This window comes from Pelodiscus sinensis, chromosome 11 (genome assembly GCF_052426305.1).
Source record: "Pelodiscus sinensis isolate ZL-2025 chromosome 11, ASM5242630v1, whole genome shotgun sequence".
Classification (NCBI taxonomy): domain Eukaryota; kingdom Metazoa; phylum Chordata; order Testudines; family Trionychidae; genus Pelodiscus; species Pelodiscus sinensis.
The window spans coordinates 2,825,576-2,846,576 of record NC_143062.1 but is presented as its reverse complement, the minus strand read 5'-3'; the positions used below and the strand labels follow the sequence as shown (position 1 = coordinate 2,846,576).

Genomic DNA, 21,001 nt, shown 5'->3' with positions numbered 1-21,001 from the left:
AGGTTAAATAGGAAAATGTCCAGGACAACAGAGAAGTGACTGAAGATTTGTGTCACCATTTCATCAATATTAAAAAAAATCATGAATTAATGTTTTATTCCACTAGGTCAAGCTTAGAACTTTGATTGGTTGGTTGGTTGGTGTGAAAATACTTTGCAAGTAAACGATTGACTTTTTCTTTGTAGTCCTCATTAACACATTCCCTTTGAAAATCAAATATCAAAATTAACAAAACCAACAAGAGCGGGAGAGAAAGATTGCTACGTGTATTTCAGCTAACCTGGGTGCCGGTTTTCATTCGTGTAATGGGTGCACGGATTCTAACAGCCACAAGCCGTACCACTTCAACTTCCACTTTATCCTACAAAGGAAAGAAGCTCTGTAAGTGACAGACCATTTCATTTAAAGACCTTTGTAAACTAGATTTTTAGCATCAGCTAGATGCCAACTTCTCATCCTACACATATCAAAGCAGGGACTTCAGGCTGGCCCTTTATTAGTGTAGGGAGTCGGCAGCCTCGCCAGTGGGGTGGGGAGGAGAGAATGGGTATTCAGTGGGGAGGAGAAGCACTGCCAGCTTACCTCTGCCTATGGGAGGCTGCTGCTGACTTGCAGCCTGCGAACCCGCTCCAGCCTGGCCGTGGCAGCTGGGAGGGAATGCTCCAGCTCATCAGGCTGTAACAGGCCCGTCCCCCCCCCGCTTTAATCTGTTACCAGTTAGACTTTACGTTTAACCTGTTAACTAATTAAACGTGATCGTACCTCCCTCCTCTGAGGTTCACACAGCAGATCCTTGTGTCTGCACAGAGCTCAGTGCAGAATCAGGTGAACCGCTGAACTGCCGCCTCAAAATTACAAGGTTGGGGTTGGAGCAGCTTAAGATATAAATAAATGGGAGGCAGTAGGCACTGATGGGCATAGCTTTTGTCTGGTGAACTGAAAGACTGGTACCACTGACTGCAAGCAGAGATCACAAGCTCGTCAAACACCTCATTTTATGATGCAACAGGTGACAAACGGGAGACAAGGGAAACAATCATTATGCTTTTCCCCATAACAAATGGGTCTCACTGTCATGTGTGTTTTCAAAACCTCTCTCATACCAAGTGCTAAAGTTTAAAAGAATATATATTTTTAAAAGTGTGACAGAAATCTCTTTGCAATAAGAAATCAAAATGATTCATTTTGTATAATATTTTTATTTCTATGATCCTGATTAAAGTGGAAGTGTGAAAATACACCAAGTGCTCCCCCACCACATATTGTAATGAACTGCTGACTTGGCTGTTTTCTTTTATTCTCCCCTATAAAAATCAACAAACAAATTTGCAGAAAAACAATTGGAAGGAAAAAACATCCTTGTAATTTAACTGCAATCCTCTAGCACAACAGATGAAACCACAGATTTGATATAAATCAATACGCTATAAATCCAATGTCAAATCAAAGTCAACTCAGTGCAGAATGCTTGTCCATTAAAGGACACATTAAAATCCAGCTGTGTAGAGCTCTAGCAACATGAGAGGATTTATGTTCTCCAAGTGAAAAGCCTCACACAGGCATACTTCATGATGATTGTGTTATGGGGTGTCTGCCCCACACTATCCCATAAGGGGTTAAAGAAGCCATTGGGAGGCTGTGCAAAAAACAGCCAATTGAAGAGGGGCTACAAGGAGCAACCAATCAGGGCTGGACTGGCCCGTATAAGAAGGGCTGCAGAGCAGCTGAAGACACTCCCTGGGGCTTGAGGAATGATGACTGGCTGCCTTGCAGGTGAGGGACAGCAAGGGGAACCAAGACATAGCTATACAGCAGGCAGAGACCCAGGGAGCTAAAGGCAGTTCCTGGCCAGCTGTAAGGATCTGCAAGCTGAGACCCTGAGACAAGGGAAAAGTGGGTGCTGAGACCACAGGGCAGTGGCCCGGGAAGATGTACAGAGGATTTGGAAAGGACACAGTAAGTAGTGGCCATCTACAGGGTCCCTAAGCGGGGACCCCAAGTAGTGGGTGGTCCTGGATCCCCTCTATGACCACGTGCCACTGGAGAAGTGGCTGGACAGAAAGACTGCGATACTGTCCCCTGAAAGGGGAGCGGGAGGAGGAAAAGAGTGTGACACAGATGAAGAGGAAGCTGTGGTCCTGGGAACGATGTGGGTCATAGGGCAGAGGTGATGGTGAAGAGACATCACCAGAAAAGGGCGCACTGGCCTACAGAGCTAATCTCCAGGACAGCCAGCAAGAGGCGCTGCAATGGTCGAGTCACAGCCCATCACAGATTGTAAACTACCAGGGGAAGAGGCCACGTTTTCAGGCATGTCTGTACGGTGGCAGGCATATCATCAGCACTACTTAAATCATCAAGTCTTTGCCCCAGACTGCAAAGCTGATGACTGCGAAGCTGAAGATGGGATCTCCAGGAGGCAGAGAAGTGAGTGAGTCCAGACGGGGAGAGAAATAGTGCAAGAGAGAGAGAAAGAGGGGGAGAAGGGTGGAATGGAGAACAAGAGAGAATAGGAGAGTAAGAATGAGAGGTAAATAGATGCAAAATGGTGATTTCTCTTCCGTGCATCGTCTCTCATTTCCTACTGGGTTCTATCTCTGCAGTGCAGCTGTGAGACAGGGCCAGACCTGGTGGTCACACGACAGAAGATTTGGCTTCCCAGTTCAATCTACATCCTTGCAGAAGCCACAGCCAGACACTGCTGTCCCTGAGCTACAGTCACAGGAAACCCTTTTAATAAAATTCTGATCTGTCTCCTCTGCTGGTCTCCCCTGGGAATCTCCCTGTCCCATTCCCCCCACCCCACCTTCGGCAAAGGCCAAAGCACTTCACTGTGCAGTAGCTGCCCTAAGCCCACCCTCAGGCGAAGACAAAGACCCATAAGCCTCAAGTGCAATATCCTAGGGTGCGTCTACACAGCATCCTTACCTTGAAATAAACTACGCAATTTGTGCGATGCAAACTGTGTAGCTATTTCGAAAAAAGGCGCTATTCTGAAACATCCCTCATCCCTCGTGCAATGAAATTTACAGGGAGGCCAGAACAGCAATAAAACAGGCTTGCTCTTAAGTTGCGGAATAGCTATTTTGGGATACCAGAGAGATCCCAAAATAGCTCCGCTGCATAGATGTAGCCCTAGAGAACACTGTGCTGCTTTTTTGGGGAAAAGGGGAGGTTTTTTTTGGGGGGGGAGGGGCTTTAGGAGCAGGCCTTTACCTGCCTGCTTGCACCTGCATCCAGGCTTGGCCACTGACCTCACCAGTGGCACCAACAGGAGCAGTCCCTGGGTAAGGGAAGTCACCAGGAGAATTCCTCCCATTGATCTCCCACAGTGAGGATGCTGCAGCAATTCAAACTAAGTCCACGTCTACACTGCAGGGAAAAGTCAGAAAAAGATATGCAATATGCAATTTGTGTATCTTTTTCTGCTTTTTTTTTCCCCCAAAAGAGGCTTTTCTGAAATTTGGCCCCTCTACACAGGGTCAAATTTTGGGAAAAAACCTCTTTTGGAACGTCCTTTATTCCTCTCACCGAAAGGAATACAGAGATGCCAAAAGAACATATCCTCTTTTTTGGTATCCTGGAAAAGCTCTGCAGTCTAGACATAGCCTAAGGTATGTTGACTCCAGCTACGCTATTCACAGAGCCGGAGTTGTGTACATTATTCGACTTCCCCCCCCAGTACAAACTTGACCTTGACCTGGGGAAGAGAGAAATAACTTATCCCAATACAACCAGTAGGGTTATCAGCCCAAGATTTTGTGTTTGAATTTGGACTCAGTCCATGTACTGAACCAAGATTAATATAAACTGTTTCTGTGGAATGTTAGAGAATGAAGTGTTACCTGTGACACCACCACGATTTGCCCAGTCTCTGCATCAACAGCTTGAACCACCCCAGTTACTGTCCCATTTCCAACTGCTTCTCCTCTTACGAGGCCAGTGCTGTTCACTGATGCAATCCGCTCATCGCTCATGGAGAAAATTATGTTGGACTGAGGTTGAGGGCCTCCTTCTGAAGTAATCTGTAGTTACACAGAGACCAATGCTCATCAGTAGGTTGCATCCATCATAGCTCTTCTCTAGCTAATATTAGCACAGGTGCACAGTAGCAGGCAAGATTGCTCACAGCTTCCTTTTTTTGCACAGACTGTTGATTGACAATCAATTGGGTGGGCATCTCTACTCCCCACAGTGACACCCAGACCTCTATCTTCCTCACACACGTGCACAGGGAGCAGGACCAGTGCATGAGGAGCAAGACATGGGGACAAGCAGCTACCTACAGGCATGATGCATCCCCATTCCAGGAACTTAGGGAGCAATTCTTGCTTTGTGTACTCAGCCCACAGCTCTCCGTTTTATACTGAGACAGGTTTACTGACAACCTAGGAGTGTTGGCTTTTTGTTTGAGTGAAATAAATGTCAAAGCATTGTTCTGGTTACTTGCTAAAACAGAGAGGTGGTCAAGTGTGAAGATATTTATTTGGCCTCTGTGCTGAAGAGAAGTTCTGGTATGAATGTAGCTGTGTTACCAAGCTAAATATCAACATCTGCCAAAAAAACAAATTAAGATGGTATCATGTAGGCAAAGCAGTTAGCACTTCTCCAACAGGATATATTACAACAGCTTCTCAAACAGGAATTATAGCAGGCCAAATCTAAAAATGCCTCACCTGAGTCACTGCTCCTATGATCAGAGTCACTCTTCTGGGCAGTAGCCTAAATGGAGGAAAAACCTGGAAAAGAAAGTACAAACATTTGTACTCTTGCCATTATCCAATTCTGACCAAGTATGCCTCCAAAGAGTTGTGTGTAGAGACTTGCTTAAGCTGGGCAAGCGGAGCCTCTAGAAAGTGCAGTTAACTCCAGGCCCTTAGCTCTGTTTGCAGAGAAGGACTACTACATCTCTCCAATGCCGTTAGAGTTCAGTGTTTTGACATATTTTGAAACTAATTTTTTCCAGGCATTTGACTGGGGGGAAAAAAAGCACACGCTGCCAAATTACTATCATCATACTACTCCCACCCCACCACAACAAGCATTTCAGGTAACATGCAATTAGAAGTGAAGTTATTTACTTCAATCTGTTGGGGAGCAGAGTTGACTTCTTGTCCATTTTTATCAGTGACGGTTGCTGTGAGGCTGGTTTGACCTATGGCCACACCATGAACTAGAAAAGCAGCGGTATGGTCATCAAGAGCTTCATTGAGAGGACTGGAACAAAGACAATACAATCAATTAGGGAGGTCACTGAATGAATCACATTAGTAAGAGAGCGTCAGCACACAAGGGGTTCATCTATCATCTCAAGGAGTTTTAAGCGACTCAGTCCTAAACAGAGCAATATGAAGGGATCTCTGTTCAACATGGAGCAGCGGGAATATGAACTTCTAACCTGCATGAAGTTGGGGTGCCTTTACAGCCAGGATGCAGTACTGATAGCACAGCACATGCATAGGCTACATCAACAATGCCTGAACCCTAACTAATCAGAATATACAGAAGGCTTCTGTTTCCAGTGATAGCAGTTCTGAAACCTTCATCTATCTTCAAGTTAGAAAATATAAGGGGTTCTAGATGATACGGGCGATACAGCTCTGCCATTTCTAGACACTCAGTAACAAAACCCAATACACTGAGTTTGATGCTCTTGTACTGATCTTCAGGCAGGCATTTATTCACTTTACATCATTTCCACATTCTTTTTTCATGGGATGCTCAGAATGGAATGAAGTGCTACAGTGCATGATTAAGGCCCCAGATCTGCAAAGTGAATGGGAATTAAATAAATGCTCAAGCACTTAGCTTAATCTGGACCTTAAGCACAGCCAGGCCCCAAAGAGAAACACTTCTTTCTAGACAAAAAGTCTACTTTTCTGCCTTTTCTCATTGGGAGTAAAAACATGGAGGGAGGCCTTTTAAAAATATATCACCATTCAAATACTGTCGTAAGAAAATACTTTCACAAAATAACTTTTACTTCTTCCCCTTAACAGGGAATTGCTTAGAAATTAATGAAAAAATACCATGAACCAACTCACACCAGTGACACAATCTGCGATGCTGCTCTCAATTTTAAATCCATGACGCTGAAATATTTAGCCAGAAAAGGTTTCCTAGAGTCATCCAATACTCTAACATAAGCTTTAACGGTTTTCCCAATCTCCACCTGCAATATATATTCATAATCATTGACTTTTCCCCTGAAAAGGTATTTTTAATCATCATTCTTATTTATTGGCATAAATGTCTTTTTATTGTGATGAGGAATAAACTTTTAATGTTCTAATAAAAATTTAAGACTGGGCCCTGAGGTTCTAGTACTATGCAGCCTTCACTGCCAGGCATCATTAGTATCAAATTAAATGAATGAATTCAGGTGTTTCAACTGGCATGGGCATAATTCAAAAATCCAGAAATATCAAAACTTTATTTTGTATAAGATGTATAAGAAACTTGCAAGTAAAATGTTTTCTTTACAACATATAGGAAATGACCTTGAAAAAAATATATGAGTAAAACAATGGCTCTCCTAAACGAAGAAAATTAGGACAATGTGAATGAATATTTTTTCAGAAGTATTAATATATTTTTATTCATAAACATTTGTATTTACGGTAATGCCTAGAAACACGAACTGATCATGGATCAATTGAGCTACAGGCTGGGCAGATACCCTGAAATGCTCACAAACAAAATAGGTAAACTTGGAAGGGGAAATAATGGTACAGAGAAATGAAGAGACCCGGTTCAAGGTCATACACCGGATCAGTGAAAGAAAGGGGGACAGAACCCCAGTCAGAACCCAGTGACTCAACTACCACACTATGCTACCTCTCGTGTACCTCTGCCTTAGTTAATAATCAGCACAAAAGCCGATGACATGGAGACAGCAAACAATACTGGCTACTGAAAAATTACGAACCTTGTCAACAACTCGGACGTACAGTTCCTGTATGTCAGATACATAGATTTCAGCTTGAGCTGGAGCAGGGAAAGTCAGACACAAGTCGTGAACCATTAGCGTTAATGTTCCTGGAAATAAAGGATATACCTAAAATGCCAAAAGAAAAAACTATTAGTTGATGCAATTATTAATGGTTTTATGTTAATTTGTGTTTTCTTGAGGTCTAAATTTTCCTTACAGTACAGATCAATTTGGACCGTGAAGTCTTAGTCATCAGCAAGTTTCTTTATCTCAAAGTATCAGGCAGACAGATATTTTACCCACCAATACAAGAGTAAAGCTGTAACGCTTGTGTGTGAGATCTCATACCACTCAGGGAGCGTACATCGCTTCTTGATACCAAGTTCAATAACGGGCCCTAATGCTGGGGTAGCCTGCGGTCCTGTATTCTCATGCCTTAAGACAGACCAAAAAATAAACAAACAATGGGCCGCTTGCTCCCCCGCCGCGGCTACGGTGTTTGTTTGCAGCCCAGCATGTACCCAGGCCTGGGCCTCTACTACTGTTTGGGTTGTTGCCCCACCTTGCACCAGGGCCAGAGCTCAGTTACTGTGTTTGCTGCCCCTGCCTGTGACAGGCCTGGGGCCTCGGAATGCACATACTGTGTTTGGACTGCCCCGCCTGGAAGCAGGCTTGGACCTCTTCAAGTGGCAGGACTAATGCTGCTGCCTCACCCTGACTGAGGGCTAGGGCATCCTAAACTGTGGGAGTTTACTGCCTGCTCTACCCGGGCCTTGGGACTGTGGTGAACCCTGCACCGGTGACTTGGTCCGGAAGGAAGGCCGGGCGCCAGAACATTTGCCTCCCCTCTCGGCCTGAAGAAAGGACAGGACCCTGGACTAATTGCATCTCGCCCCGACCTGACAGAAGGTCGGGAGTTGAACTTTAGGACTACAGATTTGGGGGACTATTTTAAGAGGCTGTGCAGTGGGGCGGACGTGCTGCCCACTGAGCCAGAGGCGGAGGAACCCTTCCAGGATGCCTACCGGCCTACAGTCTGATTGTGAACCATAATTGAAAGGCATGACTGAGAAGGCCTTCCATTCAACAAGGTCTACTCTTTTCCAGTCCTTGTCATAAGAGGGGTAGACCTGAAGTAATGCTGTCTGCTATGCTCGTTTACAGCATCCACCACCAGAGAATTAGATGGGGGAGGGAGGAAAAAACAAAAATCCTGAGCCCTTGAGGGGAACATAATAGTTCTTATCTGCCTATTTACAAGTTGGTGGTGTGATGGCAGGAATTGGCCATGCAGTCTTTGATGGATCCAGGATCATTTCATTAAAAGGCAATGCAATTCCAGAGGGTGCTGCTGACTGCAAAATGTCCAGGAGCTCAGGATGAGAGTCTTTACTTCCTTCAGAAGTATCTGAAAGGTGTCTGACATCTTCTTCACACTGTCCTGTAACTTATTAAATCTGTGGGCCATCGATGATGGCGAAGGCATGACGGCATTGTCCAGAGATGAAAAAAGAAATAGGGGTTTGAGATGTAGCCTCTTTGTTCACCCTAGTCTCCTATTCCTCAAAGATTTCTTCATGCTGGGGGTTTGTCTGAGGAGACTTTGTGACTCCGGTTTTCTGGACCAATAGAGCTGGAAGTCTGGCAAATTGGGCAGGCCCACACAGAAGAGGAGCTGGCATGCAGGATTGATTTCATCATGACTGATGTAGGCGAAGGTCTTTATTAAAGTATGAGGTCCTGTAATAATGTGGAGGAGAACCCCATCCTGATAAGGATGAGGCTGACCAAATGTCTCCTTCATTTTCCTCAAGATCCTTAGGGTGCCTGGGAGAAAAAGAAGGAGAATCCTGCAGTACTGGGAAGCACTGGTAATTTGGAGACCAGGGTCATGGCACCAAGAGAACTGGCGAGATTCCAGCTCATCTAAAACTGATAAGTCCTTAGAGCAATGGAGTTCCTGCACTAGTGTGTGAGTTGGTATCAACTCAGCAATTGACTTGGGCTGTACTACTGTACTGGAGTCCACAGGTACTGAGGCCAAAGGCGTGTGCTTTGATTTTATCAGTACAGATGTATCTGAATGGGAAGGCCCCACGGGGGTAAGTCTGAAACAGATGGTGCCGATCTGGAGACAGATGGCACTAAAGCCCCGCTGGCACCATGTTTCTCCAAAGTGCTCCAGGAGCTCTCTCTTCTGCCGGTATTGGAGAATAGTCTTCTACCTTCATGGCACCAAATTGAGAAGTCAAGGCTTCTGACATCATAAACTCAACAGAGACCAGGACTTCTAGGGAGCTGGTGGTAGAAGGCTGAGCGGCACTTCTTTGAAACCTTCCCCGATACCTCTGAGACCTTTGCTTTTTTAGGCTAGGCCTTATCAAAGTTGAAGGGATACTGGATCTGCCTGGAGATGGGTGGGCCAGAGAGATGGTTTCCTGATCTGACTCAGAAGCAGGTTGAAGGGAGTGTTACTTCATCAGAATCTTCAGTTTGGTTTTCTGATTCTTCTGAACTCTATACTGTAGAGCCAGGCAACGCTTAAGGTTTTGGGAGACGTGACTCTCCCAGGCAATGGATTCACTTACACTGGCTGCTGCTCATCGAGAGAGCCTCCCAACAAGAGACACAGCGTTCAAATCTGGTGAGCTAGGTATACCCGGCCAGTTCCAGTAAGCTTCCCAGAAGAAATGGGGATGGAAAACAAATGGGGAGAGGAACAACTGAAACCTCTCACAACTACCCATTTTATACTAACAACAGTTACCTAAAAACACCTAAAAACACTGAACTACCTATAAAATAGGGGAGGCATGCATGAGGTGGACACGCTAGAGCTTGGTCTCATGCTGAGGTGGTAGAGAAGGAAATGAAAGCAATTAGCCCACACAACTCGATACGCCTGCAGAATGTGGCATACGGTTGTACAGAGCATACGGTTGTACAGAGCACCTATGCAGGCCAAATGGACGTTGCTAGCGGAAAATCTCCAATCAAGGGCTCAAGAGTCACTCATGCACATGAAGTGGAGCACCCACTACTTCAAGAACAGACCCTTAAAGTCTAACATTCCAGAATGACATTCATAGGAACACATCAGGCATATTCCTGTAGCCACATGGGAGATCTGACTGAAGAGATTTTAAAGACTGAGACCAACTGCAGAAACTTCAAAAATAAATTCAGCTTCTTAGAATAACAAATTTTCCCCCTATAGCTGAAACTGTCTCCCTGTGAAAATACTGCAAACTCCCTCTTTTTACAGCTCTGCAGAGATGTGTTTTATCAATACACATTACAAGCAAAGAACAGTCATCTCTGACATTATTAATACTCAATTCTATTAGTTTTGTTGAATTTGTTGCCATTTACAAAGAATTCTGTATGTTAAATCATGGCAATAACATTTCTCCTCTACCCCAATAAAAGAATGATACATATATATTATTGTTCATTGCAGATAACTCCTAATTCAAATGTATCATTGCTGGATGAAATCAAGCATAGCTGCTGAATAATACTTAATGCATCTTCTTCTGGAGGAATGTATCAAACCACTAGGACTGATACTTAAAAAAACAACAACACCCTTTTACATCTTGAGCTATAATACTATTATCCTTTTAAAAAGTTAGAAAATATTACATCTTTCTCCCTTAGCATTATTAGAAGAATTTGAAGATTTTACAAGTGACTTTGACTTAAAACAAATATTGTAATGTCACAGCTGTAATCAATTTACGTTTTATGTGTTATTTCTGAACAATTTTATGTTTTCATAACACTTTCATAATAGCACCTAAGACTCCTTTGTTGTTACTACTTCTTGAAGTCTCGTTCAAAGATACAAACTTTAATCCCATCAGATTTATTTCCTGTTTATCTGTTTCACCATTCTTATGTGCTGCTTATTCAAGAACGAATGTGTTAGATGCAATAAGATTTCGTGTATGGTAACAACTCAGCTAGTTTCCGTCGCTTTCATTCAAACCTCTCGAAGGGATAGTTTTTCTGAGCTGTAAGGGCACTTAGGGTATTAGCATGCAAATGATGCTTATATTTTGTAGTCTGCGTTCTTAACTAGGATGCAGCAGCTTTTAGATTGCAAGGTCTCCATGTATCTGTAACTACAGTTCTGCAAAATTACTCATTACTTAAAAGTATTTGGGATGAAATGTCTGTTATCTGCAAACTGACAAGCCTTGATCAGACTTGTATTTGTAATCTGTATACCAGCTCCCCCAATCCATCCCCCAAATAACAGACCTATACAATGTATCACGATTTGCCTATTTGCTCTGTCAATGGTGGCAATTTAAATTTGCACAGCCTTAAATATGATTTGTAGCATCTAATCTCACCCCTACTGAGGCATGTGCTGACTTTCCTCATGATTCCCTTTCACCTTATGTAATATTTAGTTCCAAGGACCACGGACTTTCAACAGTCTCTGCAGAGGGAAGTTCCTTGTCCTACAGTAACTGGAGTTCTCCGAGTTGCTGCAGTCAGTGTCGATCCCATCGCAGGGAAGCACCCTGTGTAAAACTGGATTCTTGGGAATACCACTGTCCCTCAGGACCACCTTGTGCCTTTTCATGATCCTGTACGAGGTTACAAAAGGAGAGCAACATTGACCCGTCTCACAGTTCCCTCAACTCGCAGCCCACACTGCTGAGATGGGGATGGAAGGAGAGTGGTGGGAGTCATGCTCTGGTGACAACATCTTGAAGACCCACCCTTACTACAGGATGAGTAATGGTTCTTTCTTCTTTGGGGGTGCTTCAGTATAGGGATGAAAAAGGTTAACCAGTTCCCTGGCAAGCATTCACCTTCCTGGCATGCTTACCGGTGTAACTGGTTAACCAGCAGCCTGGCTGGACCAGAACAGCCCCTACCCATGGCCTGGTCCACTGGTTAACTGTTAACTTTTAAAGTGGGATTTTAAATCCTTACTTTGGTGTGGACCCTGCTGTACGTGCCTAGCAAGAGCTATTCTTTCTGGACAGTGGGATGAGGATTACCCGCCGCATCAGTCAAATAAGGAGCTCAACACGAGAGCCAGCCACCATATCAAGGTTCGGTCATGCTGCCAAGGGCAGCAAGATGAAATTGAGGGAGGGTAGCAGCTGCGCCCTCCCTCAATTTATGCCCTTTATGCTCCCTTATATGGAATTGAAGACTCACATGGCACAAGAATAGCTCCAGTTTCATCCCCATCAAAACAAAATCCAATCCCACGTGTACACACACCTCTAGTGGAATCCTCACAGACACACACGTGCAAAAATAACCTTGGGGACATGCTAAACGTTGATGACTTGAACACAGAGAAAATATTTTAAATATTTGTTTGCTGAGACAGGATGTAAAAAAACCTGAATATAGAACTGCTGGGAGTATTGTCGTCATCCCTGGGAAAGAAGTTAAGGAAGAAAAGACAGTTAATTCTTCCTTGAAAAGTGCCAAACGTACCATCTGCTGTAAAAATCCAGTTCAACTCAAAAAAGCAACAGCCAGCAATTGTGAGAAATTATCACCACCACACACACACACACACACACACACACACACACACACTCTCTGATTAATTTGCATTTCTAATTCTGTTCTTTCTGAAGGCATATTAGGACATATACAATGAAAGTCATACGATAGGAAAGTTGGACTGACCATGTGGAAAACGATGCAGATTGCTAGAGTTATGGCAATATGTGTTGAAATAAAGATAGGACGCCAGACATGTAGCTAGTTTTATTATTACAATAAAAGCAAGTTGCTGAAATGCATTTATAATCCTCAAAAAATGACTGAGTAACATTAATTCGAACCAAGGGGTTTGGGTTGAACGCATCCCGGCGCGCACTTTCACTTCTGAAACAGCTGTTGATCAGAGTAACGTGAGATCATGCTAATGAAGCGCGGGATATTTAAATCCCCGCTTCATTGACTATTTTGAATACCTACATTTGCATCCCTAGTTTGAACTAGGGTACAAGTGTAGACATACCCATACTGGTTCTCGTAATACTTGAAAAATTTCTAGATTGGGGGCAAAATGTAGCATGAAACAGACTGAAGTACCATGGAAAGGAGAAAGACAAAATTCTCAAACTTCAGTGCTGGACCTCTCTGTGAAGGTCTCATTTATCTGGAAAGCATTTATGCTGGGATTCACCAAACCACTCAGAACTGGCCGGACTTTGCTTCCACTTAAGTCAAATTGCAATTGACTTACCAGAGAGTTGAGTTAGGTTAGTACCAAGCACATCTGAACATCTCAGCTTTCCTTCACACAGTGCATAGTCAATCTGTGCAACTCCTTGCCAGAGGATGTTGTGAAGACCAGGACTTTAACAGAGCTCAAAAAGAACTAGATAAATTTATGAAGGATAGGTCCATCAGTGGCCATTAGCCAGGATGCGTAGGAATGGTATCCCTAGCTTCTGTTTGTCAGGGGCTGGAAATGGATGAAAGGAGAGAGATCACTTGATAGTTACCTGTTCTGTTCACTCCCTCTGGGGCATCTGGCATTGGCCGCTGTTAAAAGACAGGATACTGGGCTAGATAGACTTTTGGTCTGACCCAGAATGGTCATTCATATGTTGTCTGGGTGTTCTTAATAATACAAAGTGTGACCCTTGTTGGAAGCTCTGACGAGAGGACATCTACGATGGGGTCTGCCTCTTCCATTACCTCCTCCGCCTGAAGCCTAAGGTTTTGGGCCACTCACCTCAGAAGATCCTGATGGGCACAAGCATTCACTGAGAGTAAGGACAATGAGGTGCCCACCACCGCCTCATGCGACAACAAGGATGCTACCAGAAGTGTGTGTGTGGGGGGTCTCTCCTGGTTCTCCATCCATCTCTTCCCCTTCATCTGGCAGGTCACGCTGGGTTGGTGCAGGCATGCACCTCTGGCACCGGCATAGAAGCTGCTACTGACAGTGCCATACAGGCTGATGGTGCCACTGAGGGAGCCATGGAAGACAGGCCCTGCCCTGGGGTCTGGTGGTATGCCCACAGAATCCAAGGGCCACTGCACCGGCGTCTGCCACTGGAGTGGCTAAGCCTGCACCAGAGCTGATGAGGAATCTCGGTGCTGAGAATGGTGCCGGGAGTTGGAGCGGTACCGAAAGCTGCGGGCTACAAAGGACTCAGCTTCCGAGCCCGATGTGTAAGCCGATGCTGATCAGGAAGGGGCGGAGCCTGACAGCACTGGGGCGCAGTGCCACGATGAACTCCCATGCTGGCTCATGGAAGCCAGCTTGCCTCAGTGCCTTGGCATCGGCAATGCAGAGAAAGGGCCCGGTGCTGAGAGAGCCACAGCAGGGACCATGCAAGGAACTGTAGGAACCATCACTGATGCTGGCAGGAAGGTGCTCTGAGGGGCTCCTGTCCTTGACGCAGCGGCAGCCAACTGTGGTGCCGACGCCAGTCCCAGAGGCAGTCCCTGAGGCGGTGCCAGAGCCAGTGCCACTACTGGCGGTGGTGTCATGGGTAATGCCATTGGCAAAAGACAGGGCTGCTGGAGTGCTGTGAACATCGACATCGTAAACTCAGTGCGGTTCTGCACAGCCTCAAAGGTGTCAGGTGTGGAGGTCGCCCTCCATGAGTTCCGGAGAGTCAACTGACACTGGCCGTGATGTCCCCGCTCTGGGCACCGAATTCAAGGTGTCTGACTTGGGCAGGTTTGGCACTGTGTGGGAGGCCTCCTGGAGAGAGAGCGTCCTCGGCTGGTCTTAGGCACTGGTGAATGGGAGCAGTGCCGTGTCCAGGAGCTTGGCTTACATGTGAGAGTGCGGTGCCAATAATCCCAGCACTCCTCTGTCTCAGGGCCAAAGTGACCCGCACTGAGGCTGGTGCTCTATGCCATCTCCAAAACACTGCAAACTGTTCCTCCTGCACTTAACTCATTGTTTAAACCTTGGGGCAGTGGCATGCCCCACAGATAATGGGGGCTTGATGGGAAACCCCCGCAAAGATACTATCTAACTAACTGATTACTCTATCCACACAACAAAGAACTTTAACTACACACTAGGAAAGAATGACTTGTTAAGCAAGAAGTCCAACAACCATCACTGGCAGAAAGAAGGAACCAAAGTGGGAGTTAGGTTGGTCAGAGCGCCCGCGCGCATGCACGCACGCACGCACGCACACCACCATGAGGTGTTACCACAGGGGGTGCTACAACTGACCTGATGGATACTGCTAGGAAAAAGTCTTCAAACAATTGTGCATGAGGTGTGAGCACACATATATTGAAAGGCACATGAGCACTCAATCAAAGAAGAACTAAGTAAACTACCCTGCTTTTTCCTCACCAAAAGGATGGGCAATCTACAGTCATCATTCAGAGATCTTGACAGTAAAGAGTGCAATAGATCTTGCTGTCAAATGTGGTGTTAGACTAGAAAATAGAAGAGCATTAAAAAGGAAGAAAAATCAAAGGATTTTTACAATCTCTTGGTAAGTGCTTCCCTCCTCCTTATAATTTAACAGTACAATTTATTAGGAACACAAAGTTCTCTCTCATCCTACCAAAAAGGTACACTGAACAATTAAATTAACACACTCAGATCACTAAAATAAATACATTAAAGTATTATTCTACTCACGAAAGCAATGCCTTGAGCTTCTTGATATGCCACTTTCACAACATTGATAACACTGGTGTTGATGAAAAAATACCCAGAACCCTCTCTGATGTGTAGCTCTGCCTGCAAAAAAGAAAAACATGCAGGCTTACATCTTCTTAGAACATTGCCAAAACTGTAAACACTATGGGTACGTCTAGATTACATGCCTCTGTCGACAGAGGCATGTAAAATAGGCTACCCGACACAGCTAGTGAAGCGGGGACTTAAATATTCCCAGCTTCATTAAAATAAAAATGGCCACCGCTCTGTGCCGGCTCAGCTGATCGTCAGCACAGCGCGCGCGAGTCAAGACGCGGATCGGTCAACAAGGGAAGCTTTTGTCGACCGCTCCCTTATGCCTTGTGAAACTTGTATTTGTGATACTCCAGCTTCTCCAAGATAGAAAGTAAAATAATTAGCAAGAAGATTTTTTTACCTTGACATCAGGGTGATTGTAGATTGTAAGATGATTAGGACTCACTTTCACATCTTCTACAAGTATCAACTCAATAGTGGCAGACACAGGGATAAGAGGTTCATACTGAAAGGAATAAGGCAGATCAACTGTGGTAACATGCTATTAAAAGACAGAAGAGAGTAAAATACTCCCCTACATAAGGAAGAACGGATTACACAGACGCATAAATGGAACAACAGAAGTGGAGATTAGATGACAGAACAAGTGCAAGGATGAAAAGATATAGATATACAGGTTAAACCTCTCTAAACCAGTACCTCTCTGGTTTGGCAACATCCGTGGTCTAGCTTGACCACAGATGTTCCTGGACCAAAGAGACCAGGTGGAGGGCCAGAGGCAGGAGCCCAGCCAGGCTGGCTGTATGGGTGCCGGCAGACAAGAGCCCTGCCTCAGGAGTCCAGCTGGGCCAGTGGTACTGCAGCTGGAGTGCCAGTGGACTCTGGTGTGGCAGTAGTCTGATACAGCGGGGCTGCAGGCTGCTGCATTGGAGCTGGGGGCCCTGGCAGTGGGGCAGGAGGTGGCGGGCCCAGAAGCCGCAGTGATGGGGTCAGGAGCCATCGCAGCGAGGTTTTGGGCTTTCATGATAGCAGGCCTGCAAGCACAGGAACTGAGCCAGGATGGAAGCCAGGCGGGGATGCTGGTGGCAGGAGGGCCAGAAATGACCTCCCCTGGTCTGGCAAAATCCCTCATTCAGGACTGGTTAGGTCCCAAGAGTGACAGAGTAGGGAAGTCCAACCAGTAGTTGCCTGTACTGTGTACAGAGGTGTACAATACATGCTACAATGTTCTGCATTATGTGCAAAAGAGCAAGACAAAGAGCGCAGGCCTGTGCATTATGGGCTTGCAAGGATTAATTTATGATGATCGACATAAAGGCATAGGGCTTATTAGATCACATTTTGGATGCCTGAGGTTGCAACTTTTGCTAAGCTGGAAGCCTATATTCCGAATATTTTTTGTCCTTTGACATTTCCTTTTCAGAATTACATATAAATTGTCCACAAAAATCAACAAAAAAAATAAAATCAACCCACAATTACTTGCAAGTACATAATCACTGTACAAAATTGAAGTACAGAATTTGGACTAATCATTTGATCCCAAGGACATTAGGTTAAGCAGGAAAAATGCAGAGCTGTCTTTTCAGAGGAAGTTATATTATATCCTCATTCAACCTAATTAGTTAAATTATTTTGCTCAATTTAGAGAGGGATGTCACACACAATGAAACACTTGGGTGCTTTACTTAAAGAGAGGACAGTCAGTCAAGACATCTTAATTAGCATAGCAATTAACAGATATTCAGTTTGGGTTTTTTTGCTATTAATAAAGAAAAAGAAGTGCCAACTTTCTTTGCCAGAATGAGAAAACACACACACACATACACACACACACCCCAGTATTTTATGTCATTTAAATCACTGATGTGTGTGTGTGTAAATACCAGAAACTGGCTTTGCAACCATTTTGCCTTGGCAAAATACAGTTTCAGCCAGATCTGGAATTCAAAATGAATGAAAGTTGAAACCTGGTAACTCAGAGCTGTGCGAAGTCACTTTGTGCAGGTGCTTTATGGAAACATAGCCCAAGAAATCAGCCCTTCACATTTTGAGTGAAAAAAACAATAATTTTCTAAGTTCATAAAGAAAAGTTCTACAAATTCACTATTTTTAGGTCTCTGTCAGTCTCTGAGATTGCATACCTAATGTCTGGCATTGAAATGATGACATATAGGGTAATTGTTATTTGTTTGGCTTAATAAGGTGGAATGTGAAGGATTCTATAGTAATACCTGGGTACCGAATGTTCCTATTACATTCCACTTTCCTTAAAGCAGTAGTCTCCAATCTTTTTACACCCAAGATCACTTTTTAAATGACAGACCAAGCCAAGGTTTACCACCCCACACCTTCCTTGAAGCCCCGACCTCTCTATTCTCCTCCTCTCCATCACTTGCCATCCCCAATCCTTATACTGCTGCTGCTTTTTTTTTTTTTTTTTTTTTTAATTCTTCTGTAGGAAGAAGTTTTTCCAACTTTTGGCCTGTCTAGACTGGACCAAATGTCAGAAAAAAACCTTCTTTTGGAAGCCCCCTTATTCCTTGTGGAAAGAGGAATATAGGGGTGACCGAAAGAGCCTGTTTGCTATTCCACTAAAAGAGCGGAAGAACAAACGCAACCCTGGATGCAGAAGAGTTTTTCTGGGATATCTCCAGAATCCTGAAAAACTCCTGCAGTCTAGCCAGACCCCTGCTGGGTTGAGACAGGATGTGTAGTCTCTGGGGTGGGAATGAGGGATTTGGGTGTGGGAAGGGTGAGAGGTGCAAGCTCTGGGAGGATATCTGGATGCAGGAGCAGATGGAGAAGGGGACACTGACTTGGGGAGGGGGCTCCAGGCCGGGCAGTGTTGGGATACTAAGCAAGTGACAGGCTTGTGGAGGTGAGGGTGCAGGAATTTGGGTTGGGGTATGTGAGGGGCTCAGGGCAGGGGGTTCTAGTGTTTGATAGGCTCAGATCTAGGGTCTGGGGAAGGGGGAGTGCAGGAGTGGTTGTGGCCAGATGGGGGCTTGGCCTCAATTGGGGGTTTGTTGGCCAGGCTTCATTTTTAAATAGAATACTATGTTAAACACAAAAAGTTTCTGCATTGTCTTTATTGATGAGAATGGCAGGGAACCTGCCTTGAGTCAGGGGTCACTGACCCATAGAAAAGTCATTTGGGAACAGGGGACACAGTACTGGGGAGGGGTGCTAGTGGGTTCTGGGGCAGGGAACAGGGTGCCAGTGGGGGCAGGAGAGAGGGGGCAGGGTGCCAGGACAGGTTTCTGCAGCAGGGGACAGGGTGTTGGGGGGGGGGGGGGACAAGTTTCTGCAGAGGGGAGCAGGGGGACAGGTTTCTGCAGTAGAGGACAGAGTGCCAGAGAGAACTGGTTTCTGCAGGGGGGGCAGGGTGCTGGGGGGCAGGTTTCTGCAGCGGGGCAGGGGGGCAAGCGAGAGGGAACAGGAGGGCAGAAGGGCGGGGGACAGGTTTGGGGCAGGGGAGAGGAAACAAGGTTGGGGGGCAGAGAGTTCCCTACACCAGGCACGGAGGGAAGCCTCCGACCCGCACTCCCTCCGGGCTGTCTTCTCTGGAGCTAGGCACAGCCTCCCTGGGCTGAGCCCAGGGCAGCCGGGCTGGAGCGAAGAGAAGCAGCTGCCCGGCCAGCTGGCCATGGAGCTCAGCCAGGGTGCACCATATTCCACAGGGGCTGGTGCAGAGGAGAAGCTGCCTGGCCAGCTGGTTGTGGCGTTCAGCCCAGAGGAGGCTGAACCGCGTTCCAGCTGACCGGGCGGCTTCTCCTCGGCGCCTGTCCACGGAGCGTGGTACACCATGGCTGAGCGCCAGGACCAGCTGGCCATGGCGCTTAGCCAGGGTGCCCCACACTCCACGTGGGCAGGCACAGAGGAGAAGCTGCCCGATCAGCTGGAGCGTGAGGCAGCCTCTTTCAGCTGAAAGCCACAGCCAGCTGGCCGGGGTGTTTCAGCCCTTCCGACCTCCCAGCTCCCACTATTCCATGCAGCTACTCACCTGTGTTGTTGCTCGGTGAGTAGCTGCTCCTCAAATGAGGAAATCAAATTTAAATGTACTGTGAAGGCGCGCAGTTCAGAGAGGGCTCAAGAGCGACTCTTAGAGCCCCTGAGATCGACCGGTAGATCGCGATCTACCGGTTGGTGACCACAGCCTTAAAGGAATTATAGAAGAGGGACTGAATAGATCGGGGGGGAGGGGGAGGGAGAAAAGAGGACACAGACACACCAAGCCTCTGTAAATTTACACCTTTTTCTTTGTAATAGTGAACAAAAGAATGATTACCATCGGAAGGCTTTCAAGAGTTGGTTACAGTCTAATTTCTAGTTGGACATATGCCCACATGATGCAAACCAACTTCCAAACTGGAACTAATTGCAATCCTTGCTGGCAATCTCACTGCAGAGCCAAGGACTGAATGGCAATTCTGATTATCCTCCCACTGCTCCAAGATCTCACCTCCAGAGCAAAGCTGGAGCATACTAACAAAGCAGGGAGGAATTCACATGACTGCTGTCCAAATGTATCTGTTATAAGCTAAGGTAACGTCAGACTCCCAGGCAATAAGTTCTGCACTTCGCTTGAATCATACATACACCTATGCCCTTAGCGGGGTTTTAAAGAACCACTTAGAAAAATGTTAGCAAAAGCCCCAACACTATTTAATCTATTTTACACGAGTAATTACATCTCCAAGGGAAGCAATATATGAGGCAGGGTTCTTTTCATTTGTTTGGATTTGGTTTTTGTATGTTAGTAACTTGCTGTGTACAAGTCTTACTTCATCCCACCTGTCCTCCTTCAGTTTAAAAATATACAACTTTTCAAAAATTAAGTCATATATTTAAGTCAGACTTCACTAACTATGGAGAATGCTTTTTGCTGCTACCCTTTCCTGTGTTTATAAAATGTCTACCGAGTTAAGCATTTCAAATCAGGTACTATTGTTTTTTGTGTGTCTATGTTCATCAAGTAGCATGTACATCCCATCCCAGGATACGGATAGTCCTATATAAATCATAACTACACTGTTTTAATACACACATATCAAGTCAAACTACAGAGAAGCAGTGTGACAATCATCCATGTGTCAAAGTTGCACATGCTGAAATCTTCTACTCTAATTTTGCAACTACATCCTAAATACATTCATTTCCCCAATGGCAGCTGTATCAAACAATTGACCAATACATTAAAGAAATCCTGTGTCTAAGAAAATTAAGTGAAATAAAGTAAAGAAAATTCTTTACAATCCTCTTATTCAGATTGTGAAGAGAAAAAACAGCTATATTTAAAGTAGGTAAATAATTAAGAATAAAAAAACACACAACTGGGGATGTAATACACATAGATTGATGGGGTCCTGTCTTGGGAAGAAGCTAATAAAGGC

General features: G+C 45.3%; 1 protein-coding gene across 1 annotated transcript in view; it reads right to left on the bottom strand.

Annotated features, from left to right (window-relative positions):
* Positions 1-21,001, bottom strand: part of NUP210 (nucleoporin 210) — a 104,447-nt gene that overhangs the window by 31,145 nt on the left and 52,301 nt on the right. The window contains exons 19-26 of the mRNA XM_075939667.2: positions 16,006-16,110; positions 15,549-15,650; positions 6,929-7,057; positions 6,045-6,172; positions 5,082-5,217; positions 4,677-4,739; positions 3,846-4,025; positions 281-361 (exon numbers count right to left, since the gene is read on the bottom strand). Coding sequence (XP_075795782.2) covers positions 281-361; positions 3,846-4,025; positions 4,677-4,739; positions 5,082-5,217; positions 6,045-6,172; positions 6,929-7,057; positions 15,549-15,650; positions 16,006-16,110 — 924 coding nt within the window. The remainder of the gene's footprint in view (positions 1-280; positions 362-3,845; positions 4,026-4,676; positions 4,740-5,081; positions 5,218-6,044; positions 6,173-6,928; positions 7,058-15,548; positions 15,651-16,005; positions 16,111-21,001) is intronic.